Genomic DNA, 20,836 nt, shown 5'->3' with positions numbered 1-20,836 from the left:
CTTGAAATTGCACACTAAATCTGTATTACAGGTAATGGTTCAGGTGGTAATATTTTATGAATTGGCAGAATTAAAAGCCTAGAAGTCACATAATAAAACTAATTAGCAGATGTTTTGGTTGATTGGTTAATATTGAGAGATAAGATGATTTTTTATTGAAGTCCTAAATTTAAAAGTTGTCAGGGGATCCTTGACCTGTTCCAGTAGTGAGTTCCAGATCTTTGGACCTTTTATGTGCATGGCGTTCTTGCATAGTGAGAGACTGACTTGAGGGATGTTGAAAAGTGCCTTATGCCTTGTATTGTGACTGTGCATTCTGTTGTAACTGTCAAGGAGTAGCTTTAGTGGAGGGTTTACAGTGGAGTTTAATGTTCTGTATATTTAGTAGGCACAGTAATACAAGTGTATGTCTTGTATATTTAGCAAATTCAGTCTTTTGAAAAGTGGTGGGGCGTGCTGTCTTCCTGTTCCTGATGGTTGTTCATCAACACTTGATTATTATTATTATCTATATATTTCATAATTCCTTCCTCTTCAAGGCCTGAGAAATCTTCCATGTTCTATCCCTCACTTTGTAGGCCTTGCACCAGGGATTTTTTGGCATGTCAGGTCCATCAGTATCATACAGCGGCTGGGAGATGTTTTTTCATTAGGTAATAGGACTTGAATGTTGAAATAACCTCCTGATAGAGGCTGAATCAGCAAAATTGTGTAGTGTTAGACTGTCTTGAGACATTATCAAGGACTTGCGAACGCTCTTCTTTCTTTTAACATACCAGCCGTATCCCACAGGTGGGGTGGCCCAAAAGGAAAAACGAAAGTTTCTCCTTTTAAATTTAGTAATATATTCAGGAAAAGGGGTTACTAGCCCCTTTGCTCCCAGCATTTTAGTCGCCTCTTACAACACGCATGACTAACGGAGGAAGAATTCTGTTCCACTTCCACATAGAGATAAGAGGAAATGAACAAGAACTAGAAAGAAAATAGAAGAAAACCCAGAGGGGTGTGTATATATATGCTTGTACATGTATGTGTAGTGTGACCTAAGTGTAAGTAGAAGTAGCAAGACGTACCTGAAATCTTGAATGTTTGAGACAGAAAAAAGGACACCAGCAATCCTACCATCATGTAAAACAATTACAGGCTTTCGTTTTACTCACTTGGCAGGACGGTAGTACCTCCCTGGGTGGTTGCTGTCTGCCAACCTACTACTACTACTTGCGAACACATATAAGCAAATTTGTCAAAGGAAATGACTGGTACAAATAGGGTTATCACATGAAAACATATTTGCATTTCTATCTCATATTTAATTAAATTTCTCTCTAAACCATTATACATTACACTGCACATTACAATAATTACACTTTCCCATGATTTTCAGTGATATGTGTACCACAGTTAAAATTATTTGTTGGTGACTGCTAAGAAATATAGTAGAGTAAGATTGAGTGAGAATAAAAGAAAAATATGGAGTAAACTTCCAATATCTTCATTGAGAGAGTATTTTGGGTAGCTTTAAATGAGAGTTGCATGAGTGGAAGTGTTAAACTGTGCTGCCTGCCTCACATGGCTCAGTAGGCCTACTGCCATGCTTCTCTGGTTGTGTCCCAGAATTCACCAATGAACTGGATCATACATTGAGCTGTGAGTACATATTTCTATGGCATCAGAAATCTTGGTTTAAAGTACTAATAGGGAGAGAGGGTGTCCAGTAATGCTGATTGTCTGTTAAATTTGAATGATGTTTGTACATCATAACATTAATGAATAATTGTATAACCTCCAGACTTCATGTATTGTTTCCTGACAATACCGTACACACACATGAAAATAATGATGAAAATAAAGGAGCTAAAAGTATAGTAGAGTACTTTTATTTACCTTTTGTTATGGGTAGATGAGCTTTGATTACAGTGATTTTATAGTGGTGACTCAGAATAACCTGTTCTGAGTTAAAGGAGCTGAGAACCTCTAGAAGTTTACTTATAGATAGTTGACAAGACGTGGAAGCAGCAGAGGAGCTGTGAAGCTTCATTTACCTACTAGAAGATTCAGAAGATGTAGGAGCAGCAACAAAATTGAAGATGACTGTATCCAGTTTGGTGTTTTCCACACTGACGTTGTTTCCTTGTGGCAGTTTCTCTAAAAGTGCAAAAGCATGGATAATAGGCCTGCACACCTCTTGTCTGAGCAGACAAGAAAGATGAATAGCATCTTGTATACATGACAGTTTTCTTGCAGGCAACAATAACCTCGTAATCAGTAAGTTACATCAGTGAGCTAGTATTAGAGAGGAAAAGACAAGCGGCTTTATTTTTAAAATTGATTCTGCTTAATTTATCACTTCAAGCTGGTACTTGCATGCTTCAAGGATAAATTTTGTATATAAACCCAGTCAGCAGATATTTCCCTTTTTGTGTCTTTTAATAGTTAACTGGTAACTCCTAAATGCAATTCTTTGCAACATGCAGCCATGTTGATTTGCCTGTAAGTGTCAATTACAAACAGTTTGTACCATCAGCATTAACACAGCATAATATTTAGAGGTGCCTTCTTACCTTATAGCCTTTGCTTAATGCTGAAAGACTGAAATGTTGGTAGTGAATGCCAAGAAATCAGTCTTGTCAGCACTCAAGATAAAAGCATCCCCTCATTCTAGATCTTTTAATGTTAATCTGAATGGTTCGTCTCTTGGTACACTACCAGCCTCACAGTGAGTATTTGTTGCTCAAGCCTCGGCATAGCAACACCCAAGTCAGCAATCATTTGCCTTTTGAGCTTGCTTCCCAAGTTTTGTATTTAACTAAGAATTTCATAAAGATTTTCTTTTATGTAATTTATACAGAAGAATGGGTTACTACATTACTCCTGGCATTTTAGTCAGCTTTTACAACATACATGGCTTAGAGGAAAGATTCTTATTCCACTGCCCCCTTGAAAATGAAAGGAAATAAGAACAAGAACTATTAAGAAAAAACAGAAGAAAACTCTGATGAGTGCGTAATAATGTATGTGTACATGCACGTGTAGTCTGACCTAAATGTTAGAAGTAAAATGTTTTTTTTTTTTTTTTTTTTTTTTTTTTTTTTTTTTTTTTTTTTGGGGGGGGTGGGGGGGGGGCCACCCTGCTTCAGTGGGAGACAACTAGCATGTTGAGAAAAATTATAGATACAATTAACAAAAAAAGGCACAATACCGTGTCTGGAACAGTACACAAATAACCCGCACATGGAAGAGAAGAGCTTTCGAAGACGTTTCGGTCCGACTTGGACCATTTACAAAGTCACACTAACAAAAAGGAGAGCAGGATGAGTATAAATAGGCAGGAGGTGGCAGTAGTAGTGGTAGTAGTGGAGGGAAGGTAGTAGTGGGGAGGTAGTAAGAGTAGGAGGGGCCAGATAAATACTGAGAAAGAGGAGCACTGCAAGGGAGCTGGTGCCCACAGAGGGTAAGAGCAAGAACACCGAGGGGGGGAAAAACAATTAAATAAATAAAGAAGGAACAAATACACAGGGCAGAAGAGAGACAACCCAAAGGAGAAAAAGGAAAGAGGAAAGGGGAAGAGGGAGAAGAAGAAAAAAGGAGGAATCGGGTTAGGTCACGAGTGTTCTGAAGTTTGGAGCATTTTACAATGTAGTGGGAGAGGAAGGCATCTACAGAGATGAAGCCGGGACTAAGATTCATACAAGGAAAGTTGTGTATTAGGGAGGATTCAGCCAGACGGCAACTGTTGGAAGTAGGGAAGACAGTTTTAGTAGAAGACCAGTCAATAGGATGGCTATCATCTCTGATGCGACAGAAAAGAGCATCATTAGTGTCGGCAAGTCTAACACTTATTTTTTTTGTGCTCCCTAAGTCGGACCGAAACGTTGTCGTAAGCTCCTCTCTTCTGTGTGTGGGTTATTTGTACATAGATACAATTGTCTGTGTATTTACTGTATTTTTCATAAGTTTTTGTCAACCTTTGATGCCCAAGTTGTTAGCAGGTATGAAGAAATGAAAGGCAGCCACCATGGAGTAATATCTTCTTCCTTTCAACGCATTGACCATATCCCACCAAAGCAGGGTGGCCCAGAAAGAAAAGCAGAAGTTTCTCTTCATAAATTTAGCATTATATACAAGAGAAGGGGTTACTAGCCCCTTGCACCCGGCATTTTAGTCACCTCTTACTACATGCATAACTTATGGAGAAAGAATTCTGTTCCATTTCCCCATGGAGATGAGAGGAAATAAAGAAGAACTATTAAGGAAATAATGACAACCCAGATGGGTGTCTACATGTGACCTAAGTGTAAGTAAAAGTAGCAAGAGTTTTTTTTTTTTTTCTTTCCAACACTTCACCACTCCCACTGAGGCAGGGTGACCTAAAAAAGAAACCAACTTTTTTTTTCACCATCATTCACACAATCAGTCTTTGCAGAGGTGCTCAGATATGAGTTTTGATGTCACTCCAAGCAGTGAGTATCCCAAACCCTTCCATTAACCCTTAAACTGTCCAAACAGATCTATGTTCACATGCATAGTGCTCCAAAAGTAGATCTATGTTTTTTTGCATATTTTCAAATATAACAAAAAAAAACGTAGATCAGTTTAAAGGTTAAAGTGCAGGCTTTGTACTTCCCACCTCTAGGACTCGAAGTCTGGCTAACCGGTTTCCCTGAATTCCTTTACAAAATATGACCCTGCTCACACTCCAACAGCTCATCAGGTCCCATAAACCATTCGTCTCCATTCACTTCTATCTGACGCACACATGCCTGCTGCAAGTCCACTAAACCTCTTTCACCCTCTCCCTCCCTACTTTCCTAGGATGACTCCTACCCCTCCTCCTGTCCACTACAGATTTATGCACCCTCCAAATCGTCCTATTTTCCTCCATCCTCTCCTATTTTGCTCCACCTCTACAACCCTCTCTTCAGCCCTCTGACTAATACTTTTAGCACTTCCACATCTCCTAACTTCGAGAATTCTCTTCATAATATATACCCCACACATTGCCCTCAGACACATCATCTCCACTACCTCCAGTCTCCTCCTTGCTGCTGCATTTACAGCCCATGGTTCACACCCATATAAGAGTGCTGGTACTGCTGTACTCTCATACATTCCCTTCTTTGCCTCTATGGATAATGTTTTATTGTGTCCACAGATACCTCAGTACACCACTCACCTTTTTTCCTTCATCAGTTTTATGGTTAACCTCATCCTTCATAAATCCACCCATTGACAAGTCTACTCCCAAATATCTGAACACATTCACTTCTTCCATACTCACTCACTCCAATGTAATATCCAATTTTTCTTAACCTAATTCATTTGATACCCTCATTACCTTACTCATATCTATGTTCACTTTCAACTTTCTTCCTTTACACACCCTCCAAAACTTGTCCACTAACCTTTGCAGTATACCTGGAGATAAGGTTTATACAGTGGTACCTTGACTTTCGAGTTTAATTCATTCTGTGACCAAGCTCGTAACTAAATTTGCTTGTACATCAAATCAATATTCCTCATTGAAATTAATTGAAATGCCTTCTATCTATTCCAGCCCCAAAAAACCGCCCCAATTTTTTTTATGGGTTTTTAAATAAGAAAAATGTACAGTAGGGCCCCACTGATTCGGCAGGTTAGGTTCCAGGCTACTGCCGGAAGGCAGACTTCGCCAGAAAGCAGAACTCCATTTTTCCATTTATAAATGCATATAAATGCCAGATAACAAGTTTACACTAATATATATTAATTTAGCAATAGAAATAGACATTAAAAAGTAAAATACACACACAGTACACTCATTATTTACCTCAAAATATTTGTAGTCGTAATGTAGGGCAAAAGGTGAGTAGTATTTACTCTAAAAAGTCAGATGTGGTAGCCCTCCTGGACACCCCACCACACATACTCTACTATGATGCTTAAAGCTCCCTGGAGCGATAAAATGCATATACAATTCACGCATTACTTACCTTAAAATATTTGTAGTCTTAATGGTCTTAATGTATGGTGAGAGGTGAAAAGTATTTATTTGCAGAAAGTCGTGTGGGAGGTATGGCATCCTGCTTGGCCACTTATACCTACAACGACATTAAGCTCCCTAGAGTGATAAAATGCATATATAGTACACTCATTAATTACCTTAAAATATTTGTAGTCTTAATGTAGGGTGAGAGGTGAGTTTTATTTGTATGAAATCAGGTTGGGAAATATGGGTAGCCAGGAAGAGTAACCCTCGCCACCTCACCCACCCACACATAATGTAAACAAACCAGATAAACACGTCTGATTTTCATCACAAGTCCTACAAGTTGCCTGGCTACCCCAAGTCCTACAGGTTGCCTGGCTACCACAAGTCCTACAGGTTGCCTGGCTACCACAAGTCCTACAGGTTGCCTGGCTACCACAAGTCCTACAGGTTGCCTGGCTACCACAAGTCCTACAGGTTGCCTGGCTACCACAAGTCCTACAGGTTGCCTGGCTACCACAAGTCCTACAGGTTGCCTGGCTACCACAAGTCCTACAGGTTGCCTGGCTACCACAAGTCCTACAGGTTGCCTGGCTACCACAAGTCCTACAGGTTGCCTGGCTACCACAAGTCCTACAGGTTGCCTGGCTACCACAAGTCCTACAGGTTGCCTGGCTACCACAAGTCCTACAGGTTGCCTGGCTACCACAAGTCCTACAGGTTGCCTGGCTACCACAAGTCCTACAGGTTGCCTGGCTACCACAAGTCCTACAGGTTGCCTGGCTACCACAAGTCCTACAGGTTGCCTGGCTACCACAAGTCCTACAGGTTGCCTGGCTACCACAAGTCCTACAGGTTGCCTGGCTACCACAAGTCCTACAGGTTGCCTGGCTACCACAAGTCCTACAGGTTGCCTGGCTACCACAAGTCCTACAGGTTGCCTGGCTACCACAAGTCCTACAGGTTGCCTGGCTACCACAAGTCCTACAGGTTGCCTGGCTACCACAAGTCCTACAGGTTGCCTGGCTACCACAAGTCCTACAGGTTGCCTGGCTACCACAAGTCCTACAGGTTGCCTGGCTACCACAAGTCCTACAGGTTGCCTGGCTACCACAAGTCCTACAGGTTGCCTGGCTACCACAAGTCCTACAGGTTGCCTGGCTACCACAAGTCCTACAGGTTGCCTGGCTACCACAAGTCCTACAGGTTGCCTGGCTACCACAAGTCCTACAGGTTGCCTGGCTACCACAAGTCCTACAGGTTGCCTGGCTACCACAAGTCCTACAGGTTGCCTGGCTACCACAAGTCCTACAGGTTGCCTGGCTACCACAAGTCCTACAGGTTGCCTGGCTACCACAAGTCCTACAGGTTGCCTGGCTACCACAAGTCCTACAGGTTGCCTGGCTACCACAAGTCCTACAGGTTGCCTGGCTACCACAAGTCCTACAGGTTGCCTGGCTACCACAAGTCCTACAGGTTGCCTGGCTACCACAAGTCCTACAGGTTGCCTGGCTACCACAAGTCCTACAGGTTGCCTGGCTACCACAAGTCCTACAGGTTGCCTGGCTACCACAAGTCCTACAGGTTGCCTGGCTACCACAAGTCCTACAGGTTGCCTGGCTACCACAAGTCCTACAGGTTGCCTGGCTACCACAAGTCCTACAGGTTGCCTGGCTACCACAAGTCCTACAGGTTGCCTGGCTACCACAAGTCCTACAGGTTGCCTGGCTACCACAAGTCCTACAGGTTGCCTGGCTACCACAAGTCCTACAGGTTGCCTGGCTACCACAAGTCCTACAGGTTGCCTGGCTACCACAAGTCCTACAGGTTGCCTGGCTACCACAAGTCCTACAGGTTGCCTGGCTACCACAAGTCCTACAGGTTGCCTGGCTACCACAAGTCCTACAGGTTGCCTGGCTACCACAAGTCCTACAGGTTGCCTGGCTACCACAAGTCCTACAGGTTGCCTGGCTACCACAAGTCCTACAGGTTGCCTGGCTACCACAAGTCCTACAGGTTGCCTGGCTACCACAAGTCCTACAGGTTGCCTGGCTACCACAAGTCCTACAGGTTGCCTGGCTACCACAAGTCCTACAGGTTGCCTGGCTACCACAAGTCCTACAGGTTGCCTGGCTACCACAAGTCCTACAGGTTGCCTGGCTACCACAAGTCCTACAGGTTGCCTGGCTACCACAAGTCCTACAGGTTGCCTGGCTACCACAAGTCCTACAGGTTGCCTGGCTACCACAAGTCCTACAGGTTGCCTGGCTACCACAAGTCCTACAGGTTGCCTGGCTACCACAAGTCTTACAAGTCACCTGGCTACCACATCTCATACATATGTTAATTTATTCTACTGTGGGGTTTATTTAGATGGATTAAGCAAAATTATATTAACGTTTTATACGATATTTAATCCTCCTTAGAGTGATTGTTATTGCTATTATCATTATTAATATGGCATCTTAAAGATTTTAATGTGTATCTGCATGCCAGCATGGTATGTAAGTTTACTTAGGTACAGGTACACATTTGTATAATTATCAGTTAAAATAATAATGTAGGTATGTAGTCTGCCTGGGCTACATACCTACACCTACCTACATAGCTACACAATATTTAATGTGGCCCAGAGCCATATTATTACTATTGACATACCATGTTCACCAAGTTTAATCGTTTCTAACAGCTACCTTTAGATGCATCATAAACAAAGGGAGAAGTAATGAGTAATTTGTGCCGAGAATTGTAAACAAAAGTGTTATGTATTAAGGAGAATGACATAATGTTTTCCCTCCGCCCGGCTACCACACCTCCATAGTGGACCCCCGACATTCGATATTAATCCGTTCCTAAGAGCTCATCGAATCTCGAAGATATCAAAAGTCGAATTAATTTTCCCCATAAGAAATAATGGAAATCAAATTAATCTGTGCAAGACACCCAAAAGTATGAAAAAAAAAATTTTTACCACATGAAATATTGTTTAATGCAATAGAATAATTACAATAACAATAGATTAATAATAATAGAATAATTGACACTTACCTTTAATGAAGATCTGGTGATGATTGATGGGATGGGAGGAGGGGAGTGTGTGGATGGTGTTAGTGTTTAGAAGGGGAATCCCCTTCCATTAGGACTTGAGGTATTAAGTCTTTTTCCGGGGTTACTTCTCTTCTTTTAATGCCACTAGGACCAGCTTGAGAGTCACTGGACTTCTGTCGCACAACATATTTGTCCTGCTCACTATAGTAGTTTAGTTTAATATGTTTATTATGCACCCCATACCCATCCAGTGGGCGGTAGTCAAAAGATTACAGAGGTACATAATGGGTCCAGGGACTGGGCCTCAAAGTTTTGATAGCTGAGCAAGTTACAGAGGTAATGAATTCACAATTTACAAAGGTAATGAACTCACAATTTACAATGGTAATGAACTCCAGGTAGGTCTAGTCACAATCATGACAAGTTACAAAGGTATTTACAGATTACAGAGGTACACGATGGGTCCAGGGACCGGGCTCCAAAGTTTTGATGGCTGAACTAGGTACAAGGTAATGAACTCACAAGTTACAAAGGTAATGAACTCACAAGTTACAAAGGTAATGAACTCACAAGTTACAAAGGTAATGAACTCACAAGTTACAAAGGTAATGAATACTGTAAGAATGGTTACTTACGTGTATACATGGCTGCAATCATGAACAAATTTTAGAGTAATGAGCAATTCACACTTCCACACCCGGTCACAACTGTAGTGAGTTATTGGTGCAAATGTTGATTGCTGAGTCTCTCTCTCTCTCTCTCTCTCTCTCTCTCTCTCTCTCTCTCTCTCTCTCTCTCTCACACACACACACACACACACACACACACACACACACACACACACACACACACACACACACACACACACACACACACACACACACACACACACACACACACACACACACACACACACACACACACACACACACACACAAATTCATACACACACACACACACATAATCACACACACACACACACACAACCTGGCCAGCTCCGACACACGCACTCCACTTTCGTACTTTGCAATTATCTCTTTCTTCATTTCAATAGTCATTAGCACCTTTTTTCTTGAAGGGTTGGCACTAGAAGCTTTCTTGGGGCCCATGGTTACTTATTTTGCAGAAACAATCACCAAAAACAGTGATAATATGGAATGTACCGAATGTATCCTTAGATGCGTGCACACTGGCTGGCTTGTAAACACTGGCACACACGGGGCAGTTCAGGCCACACGTGGACACGTCTTGTACGAATCGTATCGAATAGTGGGTTTTCAATCGAATGTCGAGGCGAAATTTTTGCATTAAAATGCATCGAATGTCGGATTTATCTAATGTCGATGCCATCGAAAGTCGGGGGTCCACTGTATAAACAAAATGTTTATATGTTATGTAACATGTTTCTTATATAATTTTGAAGAAATTATAATAGATTGATGAAAATATCTCTATTAATGTAAAATAAGACATTTAATGTGCCCAAGAGTGATTATTATTAGTATTACGTAATGTTTTCCCTCCATCCGGCAACACCTCCATAGCATATAAACAGCATGTTTATATGCTATGTAATGTGTTTCGTATATAATTTTGAAGAAAATATCATAGATGGATTAATGAAAATGTCTATATTGACGTAAAATTAGACATTTAACCTTTTCAGGGTCCGTGCCGTAGATCTACGGCTTTACGTTGAGGGTCCAAACCGTAGATCTACGCCATGAGCTCAGCTCACTCTGATAAGCTGTGAGTGGTAAATTTGGGCCTAGATATGAGAGAATACATCTGTGTGGTATGCGTGCATCATAAAACAAATCCTGCAGCACACGGTGTATAATGAGAGAAAAAAAACCGAGACCGTGATTTTCGATTAAAACAGTGATTTTGCAGTGTTTTTTCGTATGTTTTTTTATAGCTGTATTTGCGATTTCTTGGTCTCATTTGATAGAATGGAAGATATACTACAGAAATAGAGATGATTTTCATTGGTTTTAGTACTAGAAATGGCTTGAAACTGAGCTCAAAGAAGCAGAAATGTTAAATTTTTGCCGATGTTCAAGAGTAAACAAACGACTTTACACGTCTAATACATGCCAGCTGGCAGGTCTAATATACATTCACAAATGTGGTGATGATATTTATACAATTATTACAATATTGCATAACAGTAAATCTTCTATTTTTTGGTTTGAATAAAGATTCATTATGTGAATAAAAAATAAAAATGGAATTCATTTGTAAAGCCTAAAAACATAACTAATGAACAGAGGAAATATTAGTTTAGTGCCAGGAATGCCTGCATTGTTTATTCTGGACCATATTTTGAAATTGGAATATATTTTGAAGTTTGTGTTAAATTGGCCAAATTACCAATTTCCGATCACTTTATTTTGTAGTTGAAACAGTTGACTGGGCTATTTCTTGCGCTTAATCGATAGAATAGAAGTAATACTTGTGAAATATCTAAGAATTTGGTAGACTGGAATAATGTAATTGGCCTAAAATGGGAGTCAAAGTCGGCAAAATCGCCGATTCGTAAATATCGTTGACACATCAAAATTTGCAAGAGCATAATTTTGTCAGTTTTCCATCAGATTTCGTACTTTTGTTTTATTACCTTCAGAAAAAGATTCTCTACCATTTCATAAGAAAAAATAATTTTTTTTTTTTTTTTTAAATTCTTGGACCCTGGTGCACACTTTGAAATTTGGCCTCTGGACCCTGAAAGGGTTAATGTGCCCAAGAGTGATTATTATTACATAATGGAGAGATGTGCTCATGGAGAATGTAAACAAACCGGGTGGCCAGTGCCATATTTGAAAGGCCACTTGCCGTATAGAAAGTTTTGGTCAGAATTTGAGATCGCCATATTAGCGGAACGCCTTAGGCGAAATGCCGAAAAGTGGGGCCCTACTGTACTTTTATATAAGAAATATTGTATACTCCTCCCACCACCATCACTACTACATCCACTATTATCACTGCTCCATCCACCACCCTCACTACTCCACCCACCACCTTCACTGCCCCACCCACCACCATCACTATTCCACCCACCACCATCACTACTCGACCCATCATTATCAGTACTCCACCCATCTTAATGTTTCTGGAAAGACTGAGTGTTGAAATGGAGGTTACCTCTTTCCCGGATTTATATGAGAACCAAACAAGGGACGAGGTGCCTCACTACAATCTGGGATTAGTGTGGGAGTATTATCCTTCCAGTTATATCTTCGAAGAACATGTGGGATGGGACAAAGTACCTGACATTCCTCTGAGTAGAGTTAGTTTTGACTTCAGATACGCCGCCAACTAGTGGCAGTGTATCTGAAGCTCACTCGTAACTTGGATTTTGGCTCTCGAGTCACTCGTAAGTCAAGGTACCACTGTATACAAATTTATGTATTCTTTGCTTCCTTCTATTTGCATAATAAGAGGAAACTAAAGATAATGTGAATACCTAGGGTATATACATTTTGCATCAGTATGGCTGTTAAATTTTTTGTGATTTGCAGTTGACAGGTCTTGCACCAGTCTGAGGTACCACCACCACTATTTATATGTCCTCTGCTTCCCTTTATTTGCATCATCAAGGGTAAAAGAGTAAGAGATACCTGGAAATGTACTAAATATGCATTGTGCATCAGTTTAGTTGATTAACTTGTGTTTTGCAAAATAAAAAAGGATGAATAAGGGGTACTGGCAGTGTTTACAGCTGCCTGTCCCTCCCCATTACCCTCTGCTCCTTATTCTGATTTCTATCATTGAAAATGTAACGGAAAATATACCATTAATATTTTTTAAATAAAATTGTTTACATGAATAAAATAATTTATATTTCCAAAAGCATTTTGTTGCATATTTTGGGGGAATAGCCAGCACTCATATTATGGAGGCATATTTACTTAGTTGAAGTTTTGTCTCATGACCAGTAATATATGGTATTTTCACTCACATCCAGACCTATGGACCTGCCCAGAGACACAATATCCTCCACTATAGACACAGCCTCGAAGTCCCTTTCAGTCACTGCTTCTGGCCAAAAATTCCTCCAAGCCGAGTTCATTGTTCTCTATGAAACTTCCTGCCAGGCTTTGTCAATGGGCGATAGTAAAGTGATCTTTCCAAAACTTTCTCAGGGTTAACTCTGTGTCAGAGTTCACTTCAGAGCAATTCTGAAATAGTGTAGTTTCTTGAAATTACTGATGACCTGCTGATCCATGGGCTGAACGAGAGGAGTCGTGTTAGGGGGAAGAAACTTAACAGTGATGAAGTCAAACTCCAGCAGCACATAGTCCTGCAAGCTTGGAGGGTGAGCTGGAGCATTGTCCATTATGAGGAGGGCCTTCAGAGGCAGGTTTTTCTCCTCTAAATAACTTTTTACACTTGGCCCAAACACAACATTAAACCATTCACTGAAATATTCTCTGGTTACCCAAGCCTTGCTGTTTGACCTCCACGTCACAGGTAACTGAGTTTTCTGCACGTTATCTTTTTTAAAGGTCCTCGGGTTTTCAGAGTGGTAGATCGGTAAAGGCTTCAGTTTGCAATCCCCACTTGCATTGACACAGAACAAGAGTGTTAACCTATCCTTCATTGGTTTGTCTCCTAGTAAGGCCTTCTTTTGTGTAATATAGGTCCTGTTAGGCATTTTCTTCAAAAACAGGCCTGTTTCGTCACATTAAAAACTTGTTAGGAACAAAACCCTCAGCCTCCACAAATTCCCCGAACTCTGTAACAAAATCATTGGTGGCATCTTTATCGACACTGGCTCCCTCTCTATGTCTCACAACACTGAATGCCAGTCCTCTTCTTAAAATTATCAAACCAGCCATGGATGGCTTTAAACACTTCACTTTCTTGGCTCATTCCTGCCTTGTTTTTTCAAAAGATTGGCATGCATCAGTTTTGTCTTTTCGCAAATCATTGCCTCTGATACGCTATCACAGGCACACTGTTTTTCTGTTATCCAGATCAAAAGCAATTTTTCAACATGCTGTAATGTCCCTGATCTTTGTTTGGTAATGGATTTCACCCCCTTCATAATGTTAGCAGATTTAATAACAAGTCCCGGATATGCATGCTACCTTCATACTTTTCAAAAAAAAAAAAAATTTCACCTCCATGGTGATTCTAACCATTTTCTTCGTTATTTAGAACTCATGGTTAATAAATTTACTAAAAATTTATACACAAAAAAAAAAAAATTGCTTGGAAGTTGATAGAGCTACAGTGCAAGTTGTTCACTGAATGGTAGCAATAGGCATACTGATGCTAGCAGGCACCCAAATGGCTGTTAACCTAAAATTCCTAATAATTCCTAAGAATTAGTATTAGTCTGTTCGAAATGCCTAGGAAAGTGTGTGAGAGCATGTTAGATAGGAGTAAATGAAGACAATGGTTTTTGAGACTTGACAAGCTGTTTAAGTGTGAGCAGAGTAATAATTAGTGAAGGGATTCAGGGAAACCGGTTATTATAGATTTAGCCAGACATGAGTCCTGGAAATGGAAAATACAATGCCTGCACTTTAACCCTTTCAGAGTCCATCCTGTAGATCTACGGCTTTACATTAGGGTCCAAACCGTAGATCTACGCCATGAGCTCGGCTCGCTCTGATAAGCTGTGAGTGGTAAATTTGGGCCTAGATATGAGAGAATACATCTATGTGGTATATGTGCACCACAGAAAACAAATCCTGCAGCACACAGTGTATAATGAGAGAAAAAAACTGACACTGTGATTTTCGATTAAAACAGCGACTTTGCAGTGTTTTTTCGTATGTTTTTTATAATTGTATTTGCGATTTCTTGGTCTCATTTGATAGAATGGAAGATATGTTACAGAAGTTGAGATGATTTTGATTGGATTTAGTACTGGAAATGGCTTGAAACTGAGCTCAAAATAGCGGAAATGTTAAATTTTTGTCGATGTTCAAGAGTAAACAAACGACCTCACACGTCTAATACGTGCCAGCTGGTGGGTCTGATATACATTCACAAATGTGGTAATGATATTTATAAAATTATTACAATATTGCATAACAGTAAATCTTCTATTTTTTGGTTTGGACTGGACCCTGAAATGGTTAAAGGAGGGGTCGGGGATATTGACAGTTTGGAGGGACTTGTAAACTGTTGCATCTGAGTGCCTCTGCAAAGACAGTGATTATGTATGAGTGAGGTGAAAGTGTTGAATGATGAAGGTATTTTCTTTTTGGGGATTTTCTTTCTTTTTGGGTCACCCTGCCTAGGTAGGAGATAGCTGACTTGTTAAAAAAAAAAAATGTGGGACACCCATTGTAAGCTTAACAGAGAAATAAAGATTTTGATTTTGATACGAGTTCTAGCACGCAAGTTGTATTCCAAACAAAGGCCGTATACCAAGCAAAAATTTTCGCATCCAAACAGGACATATACCAAGTTGGATTTACTCCAGAGCAGATGTATACTGAGGTACCACTGTGTTTCAACTACCCAATAAAGTGATCAGAAATTAGTAATTTGGCCAGTTTCACACGAAGTTCAAAATATTCCAATTTCAAAATAGGGTCTAGAATAAACAATGCAGACATTCCTGGCATGAAAATAACATTTCCTGTTTATTAGTTATGTTTCCAGGCTTTACACATGGATTCCATTTTGATTTGTAATTTACATAAAGAATTTTTATTCACCAAAAAATAGGTCTACTGTTATGTAGTATTGTAATACATAATTGTATAAATATCAGCGCATTCGTGAACGTATATTAGACCCATCAGTTGACGTGTATTGGATGTGCGACGTCATTTGTTTACTCTTGAACATCAGAAAAAATTGAACATTTCCACGACTTTGAGCTCAATTTCAAGCTATTTTCAGTACTAAAACCAATCAAAATCATCTTTGTTTCTGTAATGTATCTTCCAGTCTATCAACTGAGACAAGAAATCATGACTACAGTTGTAAAAATTTTATAAAATACACCGCAAAGTCTGTTTTTATCCAAAAACACGGTTACATTTTTTTTTCTCATGCACTGTGTGCTGCAGGATTTTTGTATGGTGTGCACTTACCACATACATACATCCTCTCATATCTAGGCCCAAATTTACTGCTTACAGCTTATCTGAGTGAGCCGAGCTTGACAGATCTATGGTTTGGACCCTCAGAGGTTAAACAAAATTAAGTAATGTACAATTTTTCTCATAGGTGTAATGTTGCTATTAAGGGTTATGCTTCCGTACAGCTAAAAATTACCACAAAAGTAGATGTTGCCAATTTTATTGCTTATATTGAAATGTGTAAGCATTGGTAACATTAATCTATAATAATTAGAGGGACTTGTTGCAGTTTAACTTTCAATATGTTAAGCTTTATAGATTTTTTTTATTGACCATGATTAATGGGTTATAAGCTTTTTCCTCAAAAAATTAAGTAAAATCTTTCACAAGATGCCTAATAAATCAGAGTGCAAGGCAAACTGAATGAACTACTTTTCCTTCCACTACTTGCATTTTTGTTCAGTGTGAATGTTGCATATGTATGTATGTGTTGAGAAGGTCACAAAAGCAAATTTTTGCTATGCGAGTCATTGTAAAACAAGGATTTACTATAAAGTGGTCTCAAAATATTGACCTTTTTAGGTGCTTGCAGTAGGCAGGCAGCAGCACAGTCAAGTCAGTGTTTACATGATCTCCTGCAAATGGACACCAACAAAATTTTGTATTAATATGTATTTTCTTAGGTCTCAAAATACATGAATATTACAAATTGTGTGGATAAACCTTGTTAAAGTTGGGAAATTTTAGGCTATCATTCTTGTACATACACTGCCACAGTGCCTTTCCATTTTTCCAAATATTTATCAAAATAAATTTATTCCATAAAAGAAAAGCATATTTTGGGTCATGCTAGTTAGGTCAGATTGACTTGTGATGTGTTGTATCAAGTTGTATGTTTTATATGACCCAACATTAGTGATATTAATGCAATTCATGCTTTTTATTTGTATTTTTATAACATGTATTTTAGCATTAAGTAGCCGTTCTTGAATTTAATGATGCATTATCTTACAGATACACACTACAAGCATCAACATTTCAAATGGCTGTATTACTTCAGTTTAACAATGCAGTTTCCTGGAGTGTTGGTCATTTACAAGTAGGTCATCATGTCAAATTTTGTGATGTGCTTCATTGCTCATGTACTCTAAGTTATTATTTTATACATGTTGGATATGACAAATTTAAATGTCCTCTTTATAAATATTTGGCCATGAAACATTTAAGTGAGACATTAGATCTTGGGGTGAATAAGATTGCTATACAATAAATACAAAAAAAGAAAAAAAAAAAAGAAAAAAAAAAAAACTGCATAACAGTTGTTTAAGAAAACCTGAAAAATTACTATCATTCTTTTCAACCCAGGTCACTTGATGATAGGTAATATTTGTTCACTTAAAATTATCAAATTACCCAGTATGTATTACTGTTGTGTGTACACTCTTCACTGTTATTGGAAATGCCTTGAGCTGTTGACTTAAATTTTTCATATAATCTTTCTAATGATCACAACTGGAAACTTGTTCACTTTTGCCAACATTAGTCTAGTACAATTTTCATTTTCTTGTAGTGGTTAATGACTCCTGTTCATGTGATCTTGGAACCAAAAGTTTAATTCTGACTTGCCTTTACCCTACATTCCTAGGGATGGGTGGGGTGTGACAGTTCAGAGGGTCAAATTTTAATTGTCATGTCTACTCTCTTCTAGCAAGCCAGCTATTATGGTAAAAAAGAATCTATCCGCCATAATACATGCAGGCCCCGCTTTTCAGTGTTCGCTAATGCAGCAGTTTTTTCAATTATATCCATTCTTAATTTGTTCAGACTTTGTACAATGAATATATTCACCACTCACATAAGCTAAAAAATTAAAATATTTTAAGGTAAGTAATGTGTGTGCTGTATATGCATTTTTTAGGTCTAGTTCTATTGTTTTTATATTCATTTGACAGTGAAAAAAAAGACTATTTTACTTTACAGCAGTAGCCTAGAACCTAACCTAACTAATGTTTCATAACCCTTCAGTTGTCGAGACCCCCTGCTCACAAACTTGCTCTTGGTGTCGAACAATTTAAAAAAAAAAATTTTTCTTGTGAAATGCTAGAGAATCTTTTCCCGATGGTAATGACACCAAAAGTACGAAATCTGATGGAAAACTTAGGGAATTACGCTCTCGTGAAGTTACCAGTCTTGGCAATATATGTGCATTGACAATTTCGCCCACTTTGAGCCCTATTTTCAGCCAATTCCAGTGTTCCATTTGACCAAACACATAGCTGTTTTCCTAGAACTCCATTTTTTTCTATTGATTGAGTGCAAGAAACTGCCCACTTAACGATTTCAACTACCAATAAAGTGGTCAGAAATTGGCAATTTGGCCAATTTCACACAAATTTCAAAAGATGCCAGTTTCAAAATAGGGTCCAGAATAAACAATGCAGACAATCCTGGCACTGAAGTAACATTTTCTCAGTTCATTAGTCATGTCTCCATTTTGAATCTTCATTCACACAAGAAATAGAAGATTTACTGTTATGCAGACTACTGCATTACTGTAATCATTGTATAAATAATGTCAACCCACTCGTGACTGCGTATTACCCTTGTCAGTTGGACATGTATTAGATGGTGACGTCATTTGTTTACTCTTGAGCATTGGCAAAAATCAAACAATTTTTGCTACTTTGAGCTCACTTTCAAGGTACTTTTTATCATGAAACCAATCAAAATCATCTCTATTTCTGTAATATATCTAAAATTCTATCAGATGAAACCAAAAAAACAAGAATACAACCATGAATACTATACAAAAATACACCTCAAAGTCGGCATTGTAAACCAGAAACATGGTTGGAGGTTGTTTTTTCCTCTCATGCAATGCGTGCTGCAGGATTTTTTTATACTGCACACACTGACCACTCAGACCCATTCTTTCACATATAGGTCTACCAGCTTTCTCCTGCTAGATTTGAAGCCGCTAGAATTTTGGCGTAATACTAAAGCACCAACACTGGCTTGCAAGCCGTAGCACTATAGCACCAACAGTGAAAGGGTTAATTAGCTAGAAGCCCTCTTACTAAAATAAGATAAATATGCTAGCATGAAGCTAGCTAGATGTTAGTAGGTCCAGCAAAGTTACTTGGTGGGTAAAAAGTAAAACATTGAGCATCCACATGACAGCAAGTGGTAAATAATTACTACCTAGCACTCGTAAATATTGGAATGCAGCCAATTAATATCAGTACACAGTGCATGATTAACCCCTTGACTGTCACAACCCCCAATCCTGAGGTGTCTCCTGGTGTTGCAAAATTTCAAAAAAAAAAAAGACTTATGAAATGATAGAGAATCTTTTCCCGAATGTAATGACACCAAAAAAACGAAATTTGATGAAAAACTGACGAAATTACTCTCTCGCGAAGTTATCGACCTCGGCGTTATTTACAAATGGGCGATTTCGCCTATTTTGAGCCCTATTTTCGGCTAATTCCATTGTTCCAGTCGACCAAACTCATAGCTGTTTCTTTAGAACTCCACTTTTTCTATTGACTGAGTACAAGAAATTGCCCATTAACTGATTTCAACTACACAATAACGTGGTCAGAAATTTGCAATTTGGCCAATTTCATGAAAATTAAAAAATGACAATTTCAAAATAAGGTCCAAAATGAACAGTGCAGACATTCCTGGCTCTAAAATAACATTTTCTTTGTTCATCAGTCACATCTCCAGGCCCCTCTGATATTACTCTTGCTTTCTATTTTGAATTTTTTTTTTCAAACAAAATAGAAGATTCTGTTATGCAGACTACTGCAATACTGTAATTGTACAAATAATGTCAACTTATTCATGACTGCATATTAGAATGGCTAGTTGGACATTTATTGGACAATGACATCATTTGTTTACTTTTGAACATCGGCAAAAATCAAACAGTTCCCCTATTTTGAGCTCCATTTCCAGGTTCTTTTTATAGTAAAACCATTCAAAATCACCTCTACTTCTATAATATGTTTTCCATTCTATCAAATGAGACCAAGAAAATGAGAGTACAACCATAAATACTATACGAAAATAGACCACAAAGTCAGCATTTTAATTAAAAAAAACTATTGCAGTTTTTTTTTCTCATTATGCACTGTGTGATCCAGGATTTTTTTTATATGGTGCACACTGACCACACAGACCCATTCTCTCACATGTGGGCCTATCAGCTTTCTCCTGCTTGATTTGAAGCCACTAGAATTTATGAGTACACCTACCATCTGACTTACGACCGAGTTCGGTTCTGAGAAACCAGTCATAAGTCGAACTTTACTACTGAATATCAACAAAACATTTTTGTAATGACTTTATTTTATTGTTTTATTTTGGTATTTCATGTTTTACTTTACTTTTTATACTGTAAGTACTGTATTTTATACTGTAAGGTTTAGGATAAACACTGTGTACAACAAAAATAGTTGTTTATTTCCCAGAAATTTGGCATAAAAAACACGGTTGTAAGTCGAGTGGTCGTAAGTCGAGCAGGTCATAAGTCGGATGGTAGGTGTATATACGTCAAACACGGTACCTCGTAAGACGTATATATATGACCGAAACAGTCAAAGGGTTAAATGAATGATGGTTAATGTGTTTTAATGTTTTGGTTCACCCTTAATTGGTGGGAGACCACTGTTGAGGTACTGTAAAAGAAAAAATATGACTTGTAGGGTGTCGACTAACATAACTTACAGAATATTTACTAACAGTCGGTATTAGGTGACATTAGTGG

At 38.9% G+C, this 20,836-nt stretch overlaps 1 protein-coding gene across 3 annotated transcripts in view; it reads left to right on the top strand.

Moving 5' to 3' along the window:
• Window positions 1–20,836, top strand: part of Cul1 (cullin 1) — a 295,830-nt gene that overhangs the window by 232,326 nt on the left and 42,668 nt on the right. For all 3 annotated transcript variants that reach the window (XM_053770358.2, XM_070094495.1, XM_070094488.1), the window contains exon 15: window positions 17,077–17,161. In XM_053770358.2, coding sequence (XP_053626333.1) covers window positions 17,077–17,161 — 85 coding nt within the window. The remainder of the gene's footprint in view (window positions 1–17,076; window positions 17,162–20,836) is intronic.

This window comes from Cherax quadricarinatus, chromosome 4 (genome assembly GCF_038502225.1).
Source record: "Cherax quadricarinatus isolate ZL_2023a chromosome 4, ASM3850222v1, whole genome shotgun sequence".
NCBI lineage: Eukaryota > Metazoa > Arthropoda > Malacostraca > Decapoda > Parastacidae > Cherax > Cherax quadricarinatus.
This window is presented reverse-complemented; position numbering and strand designations above follow the sequence as displayed.